At 51.8% G+C, this 17,724-nt stretch overlaps 1 protein-coding gene across 2 annotated transcripts in view; it reads right to left on the bottom strand.

Annotated features, from left to right (window-relative positions):
* The window catches only part of ALK (ALK receptor tyrosine kinase), a 673,225-nt gene that overhangs the window by 18,198 nt on the left and 637,303 nt on the right, over positions 1 to 17,724 (bottom strand). The window contains exons 16-24 of one of the 2 annotated variants that reach the window (XM_026016017.2): positions 16,220 to 16,402; positions 14,856 to 14,954; positions 14,188 to 14,340; positions 13,060 to 13,164; positions 11,720 to 11,906; positions 10,978 to 11,068; positions 10,785 to 10,849; positions 9,046 to 9,175; positions 2,437 to 2,534 (exon numbers count right to left, since the gene is read on the bottom strand). In XM_026016017.2, the coding sequence (XP_025871802.2) occupies positions 2,437 to 2,534; positions 9,046 to 9,175; positions 10,785 to 10,849; positions 10,978 to 11,068; positions 11,720 to 11,906; positions 13,060 to 13,164; positions 14,188 to 14,340; positions 14,856 to 14,954; positions 16,220 to 16,402 (1,111 nt within the window). Of the gene's footprint in view, positions 1 to 2,436; positions 2,535 to 9,045; positions 9,176 to 10,784; positions 10,850 to 10,977; positions 11,069 to 11,719; positions 11,907 to 13,059; positions 13,165 to 14,187; positions 14,341 to 14,855; positions 14,955 to 16,219; positions 16,403 to 17,724 lie in introns of those variants that run through there. The other variant, XM_072767396.1, reaches the window with a different exon arrangement.

Genomic DNA, 17,724 nt, shown 5'->3' with positions numbered 1-17,724 from the left:
TTTTCATCTGGTTTCCCAAAGGTCTTGATCTTTGGTGGAGAAATAAGGACACGGAAAATAAACAAGATCTGGACTGTGGGTCATTAGGACAGTTAAGACACCAGAACAATGAGTCATAGTGGGAGATGGATGTTGTTAATGTCACTGACCTGATGCAGAAGGTTTCAGTTGAATTTTGAGGAGCAATGGTGCATAAAATGCCCTAATAAAACTACAAAAGCATAACATATATGACATCAAAAAGAAGAAAAATAGTAGGATATATAGCCATTGCTTCTCAAGAGAAATATACTGAAGTAGACCAGAAACAATATTTATATCTCCAGGAAGGTCTTTACGCTGATGTGCATGAAATGGTTGCTTAAAAAAGTGATCTTGAATTTAATGGCAAGAAAGTGAATGTGATATCATAGAACACACCAAGAATTGGTAGAATGACCCATAATTCTTGAAATGGCAATAAACCATGTCCAAAGGAAACAGGTCTAATAGAAAAATGGGAGCCTGTGAATCTGGGGAAGGAGTTCCACTTTGAATTCAGGAGGTGTGCATGCAGGGGAGCCTGTGAATCTTGAGGCGGATGCCAGGGGAGGAGAGAGGATTAGAGGTCACACTGCTGTGGGAGTGTGCCACAGAGCTCGCAGCCAGCGAGGAGGTGTAAAAGATGATTTCCTAATGCCAGTTACCCCAGCAGAGAAGCTTTGATTGGGACAGACAATTGCTGCTGGAAGTTGCCTTTTGCTTATAAAGCAGACCATCTGATGCATTCCTGATTTGATCTTTGACAATTTCATTTCTCTAAAAAAGATAAAAGTAGCAACAAACTATTACTCTGGGATCTAATTCTGACCTTTGGTAACTATTTACAGATGTGGAAGTGATAGGAATCTTGAGAGAATGTGATCCTGTTATCTCATTATCTGTAATAACAGAGCACTGGAGATAGTTAAAATATATCATAGCTCTAGGAAAGCAGATTTCAAAATGTCAGAGGAAAGAAGAATGGGGTCCCTTAGCCGGAGACTCTGGATGCTTGGTGATGAACATGGGGCAGAGATGAGAAAGCAGAAACAATCTTGGTGAGAAGGGAAGGCAGGTGTCCGGAGTCACCAAGGTGACCGCACAGCTTGCTCTCCAGTAGAGGACACAGACAACAGGTGGAAAGATGGCTCTAGCCAAGGATGAATTCCAAGAAGAGCACAACCTTGTTCTGTCTGAGCACCAATAAAGGCCAGAGCTGAGATTTATGGAAAGTTTTGGGCACAACGAAAAGGTCACGAACAAAGACAAGGCTACCTGGGGCTTTGAAGCAAGGGCATAGCTTTGGAGGGGAACCTGAAGGATTGGTCTCAGCTCCTTTTATTTCTATTAAGCACAAGACCTACAAGTTGGGCAGAGTCAGGATCAAGAGGAAGATCAGAAAACCAAAGTGATGGAGTCACAGTGAAAGGACATGCTGGTAGGAGTGTTTTTTGCCTTGTTTGAGGAAGGACTTTAGGAGCCTAGGTGAGTGCATTTCTTGGTCTTTAATTTCTCCATTTTTATTAGAGCAGAAAGCATAGCTTGCTCTCTGCTTACATGCTTTTCCATTTCTGAACTCATACAGCTTCTCTCATTTCCTGCTTTGTAGTTACATATTCTAATTATTATGAACATGTCTTACACTCTTTGAAGACATGGGTTAAGAAGTGATTGTTCATTCACCAGGCTGGTATTTACTAACTGTGAAGCATATCATTAGGAGGAGCTTTGCAAAGAGCCTAACAGTCTATTTGACTTTTCAGATTTCAGAATCAAGGTGTCAGCTGAGAAAGTCATCAACATGCACATATGTATAATCTATCATGTCTGTAGCATTACATGTGGGTTTGATGTCCCAATCAAACACCTATTTAAACATAAGGATCCTATAGAGTAGAAGAAATGAAGTATGGAAGCAAAGAAAATAATCATTATGCTTCATTTCAGAACATTTTAGAAAAAAGTTTAATGTATCCAACAGACATTAATTGTGCCCCACAATATACCAGGGATATGAAGATGAATAAAACAGGGTCCTTGCCTTTGAGTTACCCAAAGTCAAATATGTGAAAATATGAACTCCTCTAACTTCCCTTAAAGAGTTTGGTTCTCTAGATGGGAAAAATGTTAACGTGATGGAGGCAAGAATCCCCGAGGCGAAGTGGTCAAGGGCAGCTCGTCTAGATCTCCAGCACTGGGATGGATATTTTATGATACCCATTTTACATATGGGGTAAATGAAGCCCCGACAGGGTAAGTAATTATCTTAAGGACAAGTGAAGCCGAGTCATTCCCAACAAGTCTGGAGAGAGACCTACCATTCTACTCTGAAGGGGGTGGTGGGGATCTGGGCTCTTGAGACATGCAGGGGAGTGTGCAGAAGGTAGAGGGAAGAGCAGGGTCACGTAGACTCACCGGTGGATGAAGTGATTTTCCTCCAAATACTGACAGCCACAGGCGATGTCCTGAGCTACGTGCAGAAGGTCCAGCATGGCCAGGGAGGAAGGCTGGTTCTGTGGGGAGACAGAAGCGATCCACTGACAAGACGCTCATGGGGAGAGAAAATCTGAAACACAGGCTTCAAGCTGAGGTCTCAGCTCTGGCCGCACATCAGAAATCACTCAGCGGCTTTAAACACAGATGCCCCGGCCTTGATCCAGACCAATGGACCTGCCTCTCTGGGTGGGCCTAGTGTTTGCAGGGGTCACAGCACCCCCCTGGGTCAGTGCAACATACAGCCAGGGCTGAGAGCCCCAAGCTAGAGCAGCCAAGGGTAGGCCAGGACAGGTTGGATCCTGTCCCCTTTTCATTATTTTGCCCATTTTTCCACCTTAATCTTGATGTTCAAACCTCCCCAAATTATAAACAAACCTGTGAAGAGATCAAGGGAGAAAATGCTTTTAAAATGTTTAAAATTATTTAAAGAAATAGTCTTCAAGAAGACCCAGACCTAAAGTGGGATGAAAAAGAAAAAATTTCAGGAAATGCTGGGCAGGTGAAGAGCTATCTCAAACTTTTCTATCTGAAGTCTCTCTTTTCAGATTTTTAAAATTTATTTGTCAAAGAGAGAGAGAGAGAGAGAGCACAAGCAGGGGGAGTAGCAGGCTCCCCACTGAACAAGGAGCCTGATGTGGGAGTTGATCCCAGGACCCTGGGATCATGACCCAAGCTGAAGGTAGACGCTTAACCATCTGAGCCACCTGAGTGTCCCCATGTGAAGTCTGTTGTGTAAAAAGGAGGCATCACCCCGCCCATGGGGTGGACTTGCCTCAGCTTCCTCGGCAGCCTTGCTAAGCGCCTGGAAGTGTTTTCTGAAGGCGACATCCCATCTTGGTGTCTCTCTTAATTCCTAAACCCCTGAAGTCTGCAGCAGCATGTTATCATGCAGTGTCACATCCACTGCTGTTGGGCTTCTTTGACCATATTCCTATGCAAACTGTGAGGTCTCCAAGCAGGGATTTCAGCGTCCACTTCCACGGTATAGAGCACGATGCTCGGCACACTGCAGTGGTTCAGTGAGAACTGAGAGCCAAGCATAGTTGATTATAGTTGAACTATGATTTACCAGAGGCTGCCTGGGAGCTTTCTCTGCCACAGGTCAAGGCCTCCTCAGGACTCCTTGGAGCAATAGTATGGGTCTAGGGGAGGCAGATAGGAGTCGTGCTTCTCTGGGGCATGCTTCAATTCTGAGGAGGACCATTTAGGGAAGGGAATACCCTCTGCCCATGGAACATCAGGCAGTGCCTTATATGCAATAGAGCAAGTCCACGCGCATGACCTCCTTTGGTGCAACATCCCGTGTGGAGGTAGGGAAGAAAGGGTATCCGTATATTAAAGAGGAGAAGGCTGAGGGCTCAGAGAAGCTAAGTGACTCACTCCAGAGCCAAAACTGCCCAGAGCTGGGCTTTAAGGATCTGGATTGGGCAGAGGCAAGATTCTAAGAGTTAAAACTGTGCTGCTCAGGACAATGTGTCCTAGAAGGGATGGAGTATATATGGATACAGTGCAGAGTACCCAACTGAATCAGAATACAACACAAAAATGCCATGAGCAATATAATTCAGTGGCCAGTTGAGCTGACATGGGCTTCATCTCTGCTCATCCTCTACTGACTATGACCTGGGACTAATTGCTTTGCCTCTCCCCAAGCCAGTGTCCTTGTCTGAGAAAGAGGCATGACACTCTCACCCTCCCTAGATTGTTATAAGGCACAGAGTGAATCCTTCATGAAGGGACCTACAGTTATGGTGGGGCTACCACCTGGAGGCCATGGTAGTCTTGGGAAAAGGGTCCTGTGTTTGGCTTCTCTAGGGGCCTTGTTAGGGTCAGAATCACCGGGCACTGTGAGAGAAATACTACCCATTTCCTGGGAGGAAAAAAGATAATAAATTTCCAAGGGAAATATTAATCCATTTTGCTATAGTATTAGGAATATCTTCTTTCTGTCCAGGAAAATGTTTTATAAAAGAGGACCGGTCATAGCTGCCCCTGAGTCTCTTTGTGTCTTAGCGCCCATCACTCAGGGTGCAAGGACCATTGATGTCTTAAATGCCTGGCATGCTGTAGGGACTAAATCTTCCCAGGCACTAACCCATGGGCTGCGTTTATCTGAGCTCCCTGTCTTTGGCTGCTTAGAGCAAATTAACTGCTCCACTAATCAGTCTGCACCAAATTGGAGTGTTGGCAAGCTGTGTGTGTGTGTGTGTGTGTGTGTGTGTGTGTGTGTGTCTGGGGGAGAATTGGGGAAGGTTTAGATGTTGTGTCAAAACTGATAGTTAAACTAACAATGCAGAGCATAGCTAGTGTGTGCAATGGCATTTATATCAATCCTGGGCAAAGACGGAGTTGGAATCTGGTTTTTGTTGTTGTTGTTGTTGTTGTTTCCCACTGATTTGCCCCTGAGTATGGCATTTCTTTTGGTAACCAGACATTCTTTGGGCAGCCATGGTCATGGACATAAATATCCTGTCCCAAAGCAGGCTTGTGGGATGGAATTCGATCAAACAGGAATGAGAATTTCTGGGCCAAATCGGTTTCTTGAACACAGGAATTATCAGTCTTTGCTATGCTCTGATGTCCATTGCAAATCAGTAAGAGAGCCGTCTGCATGCCTCTGAAAAGTGTTTGATCACACGATTCTTTTAAGCATGAATGTTGAGTGTGTAGCACCTCAGGGCACTGTTATTCCCTTCAGGGACACTGTTTGGACCAAAATCCTACTTTTACAATTGAAGAAAACAGGCCCAGTGAAGGAGAATCATTTCTTTGGTCTCAGTTTCTGAGAGGCTCTTCCCAGGGAGTAACATATGTCCTAATAAAATGCCGAGTAATATTGATATCTTTTCTTTCCTTAGGTAAAGAATCACAAGGAGATGGAGTGAACTGTTTCACCAGTAAAAAACAGAATAGGGATATATGTTAAAGATTTTACTTATTTATTTGAGAGAGAGAGAGAGAGAGAGAGAGAGAGAGAGAGAAGGGGGACAGGTAGAGGGAAAGAACCTTAAGCAGACTCCCCCTTGAGCATGGAACCCGATGTGGGGCTGGATCTCATGATCCTGAGATCATGACCTGAGCTGAAATCCAGAGTCAGATTTTTAATCAACTGAGTCATCCAGGCACCCCCAGAATAGGAATATATTTTAAGTCGATGCAGATAAGGGCAAGAGAGAAAGGAGAATGGAAGAAGCAGATGCAGACAGGGAACACAAGGTCATTGTCATAAGTGATGAGAAGTCACTGCTGCTGGAGCCTCGTCTTTCCTGGATCCTGACATGGTCGACTTTTCATGGGCACCAAATGCCCCTTCATGCATGTCGGAGCCAACACTGGTCTGGCAACCTTGGAGCCAGATTTGCCCTCGGGCATGAACCCAAAAGCAGAGGCTCTGACCTGTACACTGTGACCTCCGGATCCGAGAGCCTCCTGTGTACTGAGCATCTTCCCCAGAGCTGCTGCCCACAGGCATTGCCATGTTCCAAATAGGTGCAGACACTGTTGTGGTTAATGACGGCCACCTGTAATTGAGAGACTACTGACCCCTCAATGGCTTCTGTCATTATTGATTGAACAATGGATACCAAAAGACAGCCCTTGGTCTATATCTGGCATATCTCAAACCCTCGATAAATATTTGTTGAATAAAGGTTGGGTCTGTAAAATTATTTTGACATTAAAAAGGGTCTTTCCTCCTTGAGAAGGTGGGGTCCTGGGACCAAATGAGGTTTTCATCTGTACGCATGAATTTTGCTTCCATGACAGACGTGGTTGGCCAGGATCATTCTGTCCCTCTGCATCTGTACATCTGTTTTGTCACTTCATGTCCGTGCATATGTCATCTGAAGCCAGAGCCTCTTAGGTGGACCATCTCTGAGGTCCTTCGATCCTGATCATCTATGGAACTGCTGGACCTCAGGGATGGCAGGAAGAGAAGACCATAGACCTTGTCTGATTCCGAATGCCTAGCTAAGCACCTGCACACAGCAGGTCATCAGGTAAGCCCCGAGAGTCTTGGGGGCTTCAAACAAGTGAGCCAGCTGGAACTCAGGCCTTTGAATCCGGAGAGTGTCACAACTCTACCCACCATCTTTTGGTGTGTGTATTTCTCCATCTGCGATGCCCACCAGCCAGTCCCTCCCTCCTTCATTCCGTGCAGGGTTACTGGTGTAGCCCCCTCTGTCCACCACAATGCATGCTCCTTTCTCACAGTCAACCTGATCCTCACACGGCTAACCTGGATTTTGTGGTTCTGAGAATGCATCGTGCCTAGCAAGTTTCCCAAACGCCCAGGGTAGCTGCTGCCACAAACACATGGGCATGGGCTCACTCTGGAAGAATCATCCAGCATTTAAAATCACCTCTTGTGGGCAGGCATCCCCAGAAGGACCAGCTCGCCTGGAATGGGTGGGTGTGCATGAAGGTGAGGAGCAGGATGATTGGGGTGCTACCAGGATTTGGGGGGTGTGGCGGGCAAGGAGAGCCACACAGAAGAAGAGTGGGGTCAAGGGTTAGAAGAGTGGATTTGGTGAGTGGGATCCTGACCCTCAGAAGCGGCTCTTCCAAGGAGAGTTGACCATCTTCTGGCTGTGGGCATCCCCTGGGCAGTGCCTGCAGTTCGAGGTCACAACTTGGGATCAGGGTCCTCGTTTTGAGTCTCTTTAGGGTGACACAGGGGGTAGGAGGTGGTTGAGGTATGAATGACCTGCTTTTCCTTGCTGGTACTCTGTTCTTTGGGACAATATACAGATCCTCTTTATCATCAAAAGAGAAAGATGTTTTTGCCTCCAAAAGAGAGGGAAGATCTTCACCCACAACGCCCTTGGGCTGGCCAGGTATGGGGATTTCCCCTTTATGAGGAAATCTGTCCTTGGCATGCACAGTACTTCCTTCTCAAGCCTCAGGAATGTCCAGTGGGAAACCCGGAGCTAGGGCTCTTCCCAAAGTGTGATGCTATGTGTCCCCATTTGACCTCTGCTACAAGCACTGCCGAGAATCTCAGAACACAAGAGCTGAAGGCTCTGCTTTGCTGAATGGTGGTGGGAAAACCCATGTCTGTGTCCGGACCCTGCAGAGATGTCTGCACGGCTGGTGGTATTGGTTTTCAGTGACCCAACCTTGTCTTGGCACTGCATGGCTCCCCAAAGAGCACCATTGGGATAAACAGCATGGTAGGTTGGAGAGAGCCCCAAAATCAGGAATCCCAAGTTCTGAGTTCCAGTCTGAGCTCTGCCGCTTCCTGTGTGGCCTCAGGAAGTCATATAACCTCTCTGAGCCACAGTGTTCTTATCTGTACAATTAAGGTGAGATCTACGCCGTCTACTTCACAGGGTGACTTTCAGAAATGTGGCAACTAGGAGGAAGACGAAGATAATGTGGATGAGGGTTATTATAGGATGGGGTTGGTCCTTCTCCCCCTTCCCCCATCCTCCTGCCAGGGGCGCTCAGGTGTGCACACACTCGTCTTTTCAGGAAGTTAGACTGGATTCTTCTTAGGTGCTGAGACAGGTCACCCAGGAGCTTGTAGGCATCGTAGGGAGGCTCCCAGGGCTAAGGTATTCTAACTTCAGTCTGACCGACCATGGGGATTAGAGCAGGCGTGATCTTTCACGGTATCCACCTCCCCTCTGAATCCCAGAGAGCACAGTGTTCAGTTCTGGGCTTTCTGTAGCAAGGCTGCTGTCGTCTTCTTCTGCTTTCCTGGGGGTGGGGAGGGTGCAAGTCTTCCTCATGCTCTTCATGGTCCACAGCTACTTGAGGAAACTTCTGGGTCCTAGCTCAGGGTTCTTCTCTGCTCCAATTCCTGGAGCCCAGAGCCTCCTGAAGACCCCGGCAGTGACTGGAGTGGGCAGCTGGACTCTGGGCATGCCCCATGTGCTATGTCTTATAACTTAGAACCACCTTAGAAAGATTCTAGTCCAGCCCTTGGATTTCACAGTGCCGATCCTGTGGTTACAGGCTTCACAGTCCTAAGCCACGTGGTTGTCTAACCAGGGTTGGTGGATGGGGGGGGGGTGGCATTCCTGGGTCTGCCCAGGTTTCTTCACTCCCCCAAGCTCCAGCCCCTTAATCATGACACACATGCAGAACCTTCATAAATATTACAGTATTTTATTTTGACAGTAAAGGTACAAGGTCAGGATGTCCCCACTTAAGGAATGAGGTTAGTGGGGTCCAGAATGAGTAGATGTAGAATGTCCTGCCCCCAAGTCAGTTGAATTAATGGCATGGCTGGCATGAAAGTCCTCCTCTGTGCTTGTCCCTAATTCTCGGAATCAGCAGGTCACAAAAAGGGATTCAGGCTGGAGGCCCCATTGCACAAGCGCTGCTCAAGCTCCCCAGGGTGGGCTCAGCCCTCGTCCACCTTCTGTGCCATCTCTCCCGGCCATTCTCCCAGATACAAGCCCCAGGGTTGACTCCCTCGGTCCCACTGAGTAGGTTGTTTCTCAGGCTGCCCACTCTTGCCCCTCCCGCCCTCTGCTCCATTCCCTGGCTCCAACCACTAGGGCAAGACTGGTTCTCACTCACCGGGCGAGGGCGGGTCTCCCGGAGGAAGGACTTGAGGTCTCCTCCTGCCATGAGCTCCAGGAGGATAAATCGAGGCAGGGCCTGCAGACTCACCCCGATACAGCGCACGATGTTCTGGTGGTTGAATTTGCTGCAGAGCAGAGGGGAGTAACCAAATTTAACTGAGCTGAGTCTGGGAAAATCTTAAGGAGGAAGAGCAGGATGCAAAGTTATGTTTTCAGCAGCTGCATTATGTAAATGCCTTCTGTCATGTGGGTAGCCGGGTCCCATGCCCAGCCTAGGCCGGGGGGGGATCTCACTCCTGAGCAGGTGCGAGAACCGGAGGGCAGGCCGGGCAGGAGTCCAGTCTGCATGAGAGTGTTTGGTTGGAGGCAGGAGGCTGCTGCACAGGTACTTAGTAAGGAGGTGGGGTCAGAGGGAGGGTGGGACGAGAGAGCGGCCAGGGTCTGGGACAGTGGGGACAGTGGTGCGTGGACTGCTTGCTAGGATTCATGTGTGAGTTCTTCGAGGACGCGTCAGGCAGAGAAGCTGAAGGAACTCCTTCCTCTGGGGACCGAGTGAACCCTGCCAGGCAGGAGACCGTGTGTGAAAGAGAGCGAGGAAGACGCCTGTGCGTGCCTCCCCCATGGGTGCTCATGGGGACGGAGCAAGTCTGGCCGAGAGGCCCTATGATTTGGGTTTTCCTGTTAATGTGATCCTGTTAGGACGTGTGGGGCAGGGGGGCGGGTGAACTCCGTCCGGGCACACACACGCAGAGCCGAAGGTCTACATGGCTCTATGCTGAACTAGAGTAGTGGCGGGTTATCAGCAAGAGTGAGACTGAGTGATTTGGGTCTCCTTCCATATCATCTTACACTTCCCAGGTGTTGTTCAATAATCATGTATTACATGTGTAATCAGACAATAGGTTACCCTTAAAGCAAGGCCCTGACCCTGCTGTGCATCCTTCTGTGGACACCACAGGCACCTCACATACTGTCCACTTCCACGCAGCGGGGGGACCCCAGGCCACTCGCATGTGTCTGGATGTTTGAGGCTCTCCAGCATAACAGGAGGCTATGAGTGTGGCGAGATCGCAAGGTCAAGCACCTGTGTCCTCCTTAAGGTGGTCTGCGGCCGGAGCACATGCCCTCCCAAGCCCTGGGCACTGAGATTCCTAGTTAGGGGACGCCAGAGCCACACGTTGAAGGGTGCAAGCCAGCTGGTGGGGAACAGGATGCGATGGCCTCCATCACATCTAGGGGCACATTTCTTTTTTCATTTTTTTAAATTATTATTTTTTTTTTACTTAAATCCAATCAGCCAACATACAAGTACATCATTAGTTTCAGAGGTAGTGTTCAAGAATTCATCAGTTAGGGCCGCGGGTCTTTACACAAGATCTAAGAGCTGGAACTGGGGAGGGGCTTTGTCGAAAAGTTACCTGGGGTGTAAGTGTGTCTTCCACTGGCAACAATTAGCATGCTCTATTCAGAAAAGGGGGGGCGGTGGGGAACATCCCACTGGGTGACACAGGGGTGCTAGTGGAAGGCAGAGGGATATCCCTCTGGTTATTAGGCCACAGAGATTTTTCTTCTCAGACGACGACCTGGGGCTATTTCACTCTGGTAAGGATCTTAAGGATCTTAAGAATCTTAGGGAGCCTCCTGGTGGGGAGGAAGGGGACGCTGGAGGACAACACCATTTCCTTCGGAGACAGAAACATCTAACAGGGGGCGTCTCTCTGTGGCTTTATTTACCTGATAATCAGGGCTTCCATGAGGAAATCCAGTTCGTCCTGTTCAGAACACACCTCAGGCAGCGTCTGGGTACAGAAGGGGAGGGTGGAAAGGAGGAGGAGGCTGTGAGCCGCAGGGGTAAGAGGGTGTGGTCCAAGAGCTGAGGCCGTGGAGACTGCCGGCCAATCAGGGCCGTGATGGAGCCGCCTCTTACCTTTACGGCCACTTGCAGGGGGCTCGGGTCGCTGGGCACTCCAGACACCTGACCCTCATACACCTCCCCAAACGCACCGTGGCCCAGTCCCCTGTGCAAAGGAAAAGGCAAGGTCAGGCAGAGGGGGCGGGGTGGGGGCCAGGAGAAAGAGGCACACGAGGGGCAGGGGGTTTCCTGCAAACTGAGGAGTAACACCCTCCACCTGGCTTTGCCATACAATGCCAGGCCTCCCCTGCCTTATTATTCAATGAAGACAAACTAGGTCTTTGATATCTGTCAGGGTCATAGGGGTGAAGAGGACAGGGCCTTGCCCCGGGAGAGGCTCCCACTTCTTGGGGAGGGACAGATCCCTGGCAGACATTCCTGCCGAGTGTGCTCAGTAAATGATGGAGGAAGGCATGGGGTGCCCTGGAAGCTCAGAGGAGGACACTTTGCTCCACCTGGAGAATGAGGGGCCGAGAAGACTTGGGAGGGGGCGCTTCAGGGGACTTCGAGGAATGTCCTGGTTCCCTGTCTTGCTCTCCATTCATTGTGCAAACCCCGTGAATATATGGGGTGTTAAACAGTTAAATACCTCTCCAAGTGGCCCTAAGCATTGAACCTGGGAAGGCTGGAACTGCCCTGAGGGGTGGTTGTGCTGGCCTCTTGTGGCTGGAAAAATCCATGGTGTGGGGATGACCATCCAGCCTGAACTCCTCCCACACCCGCACCACCCCGGAGTACAGTGGCGGGGGGCACTCACCGGATGAGGGTGATGTTTTTCCGAGGCACCTCCTTCAGGTCACTGATGGACGAGGTCTTGCCAGCAAAGCAGTAGTTGGGGTTGTAGTCAGTCATGATGGTCGAGGTACGGAGCTTGCTCAGCTTATACTCGGGGCTCTGGAGCTCCATCTGCATGGCTTGCAGCTCCTGGTGTTTCCGGCGGTACACTACAGGCAGATGAAGGTTAGCTACGATGTGGCCTGGGCCAGGCAGCCTGGCCCTTGAAGCCCAGCACGGGCTACCTCCTCCAGGAAGCCTTCCTGGATCTCCGTCTCCTCCTCTGGGATCTGAACATTTCCATCACACTTAGTGATTCTAACAAATAATGAAATGAATTCACCAACGTAAAATGGCTTTGAAAAACTCTACTGGTGCAAGTGACCATCATTGCTGCTCTTACTATATATCTGTGAGAATATTCCTTGGGGCCAAGTCCGTTGGGACACAGGATGAAACTGTGATGCACAGTGTGGATTCTATTTTGAAAGCCCAGTGCCCCCAGTTATGGGCCAGGGCAAGTGAGTCGACGGCTGTGTACTCAGGCCCCTCCTCTCTCAAATGGACCAAGCATGCTCAGAGGGTCAAGTGAGGATTCAGTGAACTAAAATGTGTAAATCACCTGGCATGTGGTGTGCAACAAGCGTTAGCTTTCATCATCCTGTCCCTTTGAAAGATGGCATCAAATGGGACCCACGCACCCCTTACCAGCCCCCAACTGGCCTAAAGGGGCTGGTCTGAAAGCGCTGCCGGTACTGAGCCTTCCCCTCTGCCTTCCTTCGTGTCCCTGCCCACCTGCCCTGGGCACCTCCCGCAGTAAGAGCCTGGCTGGACAGCGCCGAGACCTCTCCGCTCACCTTGGCTCACAGGCCTAACAGAAATACTGAGAAGCCAACTTTGCATTGCCTACTTGATGTGGGGACGGGTGAGGCTGGAGGTGTTCCCTGGGGAATGAGCCAAATCCTATGTCCCCTGAAGCCATTTGCACTATGTCTGGCGGCAGCTGGAAGTGAACTCTGGGGTTGGGGGTAAGCTTTGGCCACTGTGTCCTCCTCAGCAGAGTGCCTCTAGAAGGCTCTACGGGGAGGTCAAGGAGTGGAAGCGGCAGTTCAGTTAGGAAACAGAAGTGGTGCTGGGGGCTGGGGCAGAGGGCTTCTGTTTCAGGCTGGCCTGGGCTGCCCTAATCACCCCCCACCCACAGTGACACCTCTGCCTCCATGGCAAAGCCGGAATGTTGTCTGTCCCACCAGATCTGCCTTCCTTGGCCCCTTCCACACCCCTCCCGCCCCACCCCTGGAAGCCCCAGGGCTCTGGCACACTCACCAATCATGATGCCGGAGAAAGCCAGGACCAGGGCGGCCACGAGGGCTGAGGTCACGACGGACAGGACCAGTGAGAGCGGCAGGTGGGGCTCTGGGGTGGGGGATACTGCAAGAAAGGCCCCCATGGGGCACCGGTGACCGTGCTGGTCATCCTCGGTGCTAGCTCCAAGGCAGAAATACCCTCCCTCTCCAGGACAAACACCACCTGCTCCTTCCAGACCCTGGAGGCCTTCTTTTGCAGAGGGCCAGGGGCGGGAAATGGGCTGATTCTGGTTAACAAATTTTAATAGCTTCTGGGTGGAGGAAACATGTGACAGGGATAAATGTCAAATTCTGGACATTGATCCCAAACATTAACTGCACAATGGCAGGATGACAGGGGGCCAGTGGTGGTTATGGAAGAGATCAGAGGCCTGAGGTGACCAGTACAGACTCCATATGACGCTGGCACAGAGGGGACCCATCAGGAACACTTGGAGGCTGAGTTACTGCCTGGGGCCCCCAAAGCACTGGGCCCTGACTGAGGGGGGTCTGGTCTGGGTGCACTGGGATCCCCTGCCTGGTCCTGGACACGACATCTCGCATGGACACTGGTCACCAGAATACTCGTAGACGTGGGACACAGACAGGGAAGAGACATAAAAGTGTCCTGTGTGAACTGATGGAAGCAAATGGGTTTTTTTCATCCGGAGACTTGCAGGAGGAGGACACAGCTCTGTCTTCCAACCCCTGCAGCGCCTGAGAGGTTCTGCAAACCTCAGGGTGGAAATGGAAAGGAACAGGATGCGGCTCTGGCACTCTTGACGTCAGCGTGCCTTGGGAGTGCGAGGTCCCTGGCACTGGGGGTGTTCCAGTGCAGGCAGGATGGCCCCTTGGTGGGGATGTGAGGGTTGATGCCCTGGGTTAGGGGTGGGATGAGACAAGTGAGGGGTCCTTCATGAGCCACTACCTGCCTTTCACACACAGGACCGTCTGCCCAGTCCTCAGAGCACCCGTGTTGGGGCAGTCAGACGGGTCAGAGCGCTGACAAAACTGCATCTGGGGTGTCCCAGATGGTGAAACTAGCCGCAGCCCCTGAGGGTTCACACTCTGGGCCCCTTCCCTGTCACCGCCCTCACGTCCCTCCTACCGATGCAGGAGACGCCATCCTCAGCCAGCACTGTCCCGTGATCACAGAAGCAGATGACCTTGTGGCTTTCTGGGTCCATGTGGCACTCGTCTCCCTCACAGTGGCTGCAGTTTAGATAATGCTTAATATTCACTTCCCCGTGGCCCTCCATCACTGGTGACAAGAAGGGAGGATCAGCTCTGGGTTGAGGTGGAGAAGACCACCCCGTACCCCATTCCCGGCCTCTGTGCTCTATCGCCAGCTGGTCAGTGTGGGTTCTCTGGCTCCTGTCCCTACGTCCCACTGCCACTGAAGTACCAATGTGTGGAGGGACATCCCTGATGCATCTGAAGGAGCTCAGACAGAGGACATGTGGCTCATTTTTGTGGGCAGATGGGAGGGTCCAAGTGCGTGACCCTCGGGCCAGCTGGCACGGATAAGGGGACTTCTGCGGCAGCGTTTTCTAGAACCAGCCTGCCTCAAAGTCAGTCTTCCGTCTTCACATCCATCTCAGACCACACATCCTGACTCCCAGAAAACTTGCCGAGATGAGCCCTGGGAAGACTTGCCTGTGAGGGACCCGTAATCATGCCTTTGGGTCTTGGACTCTCGTCCGTGGCCCTGACGTTCTATCTGGGTGGGAGAACTGGCCTGAGGAGGTCACTCCTGCCGCCTAGCAGAGGGGATACCTTTTAAAGCTGGGGTGTACAGGATGCCCAGAGGACTGATGAAGGAAACCCCGTCCTCCCCGTCCATCTCGGGGTCATTGTTTGAGGCCGCGTTGCCACCTGTACCAAACCAGAGAAGGGTTTAACCCAGAGAGGCAGGGGGCCCAAGTCTTGACACATTTGCACACCAGCGGGGCATGCAGGGGCCTCGGGGTGGTGAAGGGCCTGGTGTGGGGGTGGTGGTTGGGGAGGGAAGGGAGCCCTGGGGCACAGGGGTGGCACTTGGGGTTTGGCATCGGGTTCCCTCCAGGTCCAGGCTAGCTCCCACCGGGGAGTCCCCAGCACTGCACTGGGGCTGCTGGGAGGCAGGTCATGTGAACAAGAATCCGAAGGGGTCTGGTGTCCTCAGGCTGGACTAGCCCCTTGGTACCTCTTTCAGAACTGGCCAGGCCACTAGCATTGAGGAGTTGCTCTCCAGTCCCATGGGGTCAGGGTGGGACATGGGGGATGGGCCCCTGTGCCTTCAGGCTCCCGTCCCTCCTTTCTGCTGGACTGGGTATCTTTGGGCTCCCCCCTCAGGCTCCTCCCGCCCACCCAGAGTTTGGAAGAGAAGAGCGTCTGGTTAACACAAGCATCTGACACACAGCGTAAAGCAAAACACAGACAGAACATCACGGTGCGTGCATGCGTCATGTCCTAATCTGTGGGGATGATGGAGCCGCCCAGCCCCCCAGCTTCCCAGCCTCCCAGCCTCCCAGCCTCCCAGCCTCCCAGCCTCCCAGCCTCTCGGCTTCAGAAGGCTCTTGTGCTCTGCTCTGAAGCTCGGAGGAGGGCTGGGCCAGTGGCTGGCTGCTGGCTGGCGGGGTGGGCTGGGGCTGCCCATGAGCATGGAGAGGGCAAAGTTCTGGAAGCTGGTGGGCTGGGGTAGGGAAGGGAGAGGGAGCCTGTGAGGCTGGAGGCCACCAACCAGGCCCTCAGGGAGGGAGTTGGCTTGGCAAAGACTTAAGCCAGGCCATCCAGAGGGAGGCACAGGCCCGGGGAGCGTGGCCTCCAAGGTTCTCGTGCCAGTGCGACTTCAGGGCTGGCTCAGAGAATAGTCTGGGTAATCAAAGCCCTTTATCATTGGCTTTGGGAGAGGTGGGCATCGAGAACACACAAGATCTTGAGGCTGTTGCTATGGAAGCCTTGAGGCAGGATGCTGGCTCGAGAGCCAACACCCTGCCTCTGGCTGGTCCTATAGGGGCTGAGAGGAAGGCGTGCACGGTGACATCACAGTCCACACTTGGGGTGGGCCAGGGGAGGGCAGGCAAGGGCCAGGGACAGGACGGGGAATGCCTAGGACTAAGAAGGGAGGGAGTGACACCTTGAACACGAATCATCTTTACCTATATATCCTCCGCCTCCTCCACCTGAGGAGCACCCCCCGCCACCCCCTCCGAAACCCCCTCTTGTCTCCCACCCCCACTTCTTCATGGCCTGGGGGCAGGAATGTCCTCCGGTGGCACCCTCCAGCAAAGATTTTCCAGACCAGAGCAAGGAAGTGTTATCATTCCAGCCACCTCCACCACCTGTAGGAAGAGACAGAGAAAACCCCGAGTGAGAGGATTCTGGCTAGATTCGGTCACCAGGGCCAAGTAGGGCCTGGGGGCTTTGGAATCCACAGCTGGAGAAACAGGAGCGTGCCCTATGCCCTGGTGAGATCTGCTTTGGCCACAGCCGTGTGCATCCAGTTGGGACCATGCTTCAGACCCACTAGGTCTTTGGATCACAAGCTGGGGAGAATGCTTGGTTAGGGATGGAGGAGTTGGGGGGGGGGGCGCAAGCAGCTTGACAACTAGACTCATTCCTCTGCCTTCTTTCCATGCCCCCAACTCCTGAAGTGCTGGGACTTTGTTTCATTAATGCTTTGCATCCCAACAAGAACGGGGACCTGCCAGTCCTTGGACAGCCAACTATCAAAATCCTGCTGGGCTCACTGCAGTGGAGTTCCTTTGCAGGAATCCTGGACTAGGTCGGACAACCTAATGGGCTTCATTTTTACTGGCTCTGAGACCCTGGGCAAGGACTTCCCCATTCCGAGCCTCAGTCTCCTTATCTGTAACTTGGGGATAGTAAGACTTGCCTTATTGGGTCGATGTTGGGATCAAAGGAGACAATGGGCATGCAAAATGCTTCCCAAACCACATGACACGTAGGGATGTTTGGGCATAGGAGGTAGAACACGTGTGCAGAGGGCTTCACACTCTGAAGCTTCTTCTTGCTTGGCTGCTTCTAAGTTGCTGCTCCAAGGTCAGGGGCAGGGAAGATGGGGGTGGAGAAGGGGCTGGAGAAGGGGTGGGCAAGACCCTTGTGATGACAGCCACTGGAGCTGTGCTTCCCAGTGCCTGGGGCTGCTTTGAGCTCTTGCAGAGGAAATGCTATTTACAGAGCTGAGGTTCAATGCAGCTTTATCTTAAGGCCACAGGCTAACCACAATCAACCTCTCCTGCTGGCCCCTTGAGATTCCAGGACTCCTTTTGTCTCCCCCTATGTTGCTTCGTATGACATTGCAACAGGCAGTCTACTCCAAAAGCTGCACAGTACTTTCTGTTCCTGCACTTGGTAGGTGGTGAGGACCTGGAGAAACAGCAGCGCGTGGGTCTGCGGAACCCCGAGGGTTAGCTAGCCTGGAAGGGGCATCTGGAAGAATGGGTGGCAGAGATTCTTCTGGACCCTGAGTGGGCAGCAGAGGGATGTCTAGGTGGGGGAAGCTGAGCATGGAGATTACTATTGTGCTAGAGAGGAGGAGCTGGGTTGTAGGAAAGGAGGCCAAGGTCAGGAACAAGCTCAGTCTAGAAGAGGGACGATCAGAACAGAATGGAAACTCCCAGGCAGATCAGCTTTGGAAGCT

This window comes from Vulpes vulpes, chromosome 8, assembly GCF_048418805.1.
Source record: "Vulpes vulpes isolate BD-2025 chromosome 8, VulVul3, whole genome shotgun sequence".
Classification (NCBI taxonomy): domain Eukaryota; kingdom Metazoa; phylum Chordata; class Mammalia; order Carnivora; family Canidae; genus Vulpes; species Vulpes vulpes.
Note: the sequence above shows the minus strand (reverse complement) of the source record. Positions and strands in the feature narration are given on the sequence as shown.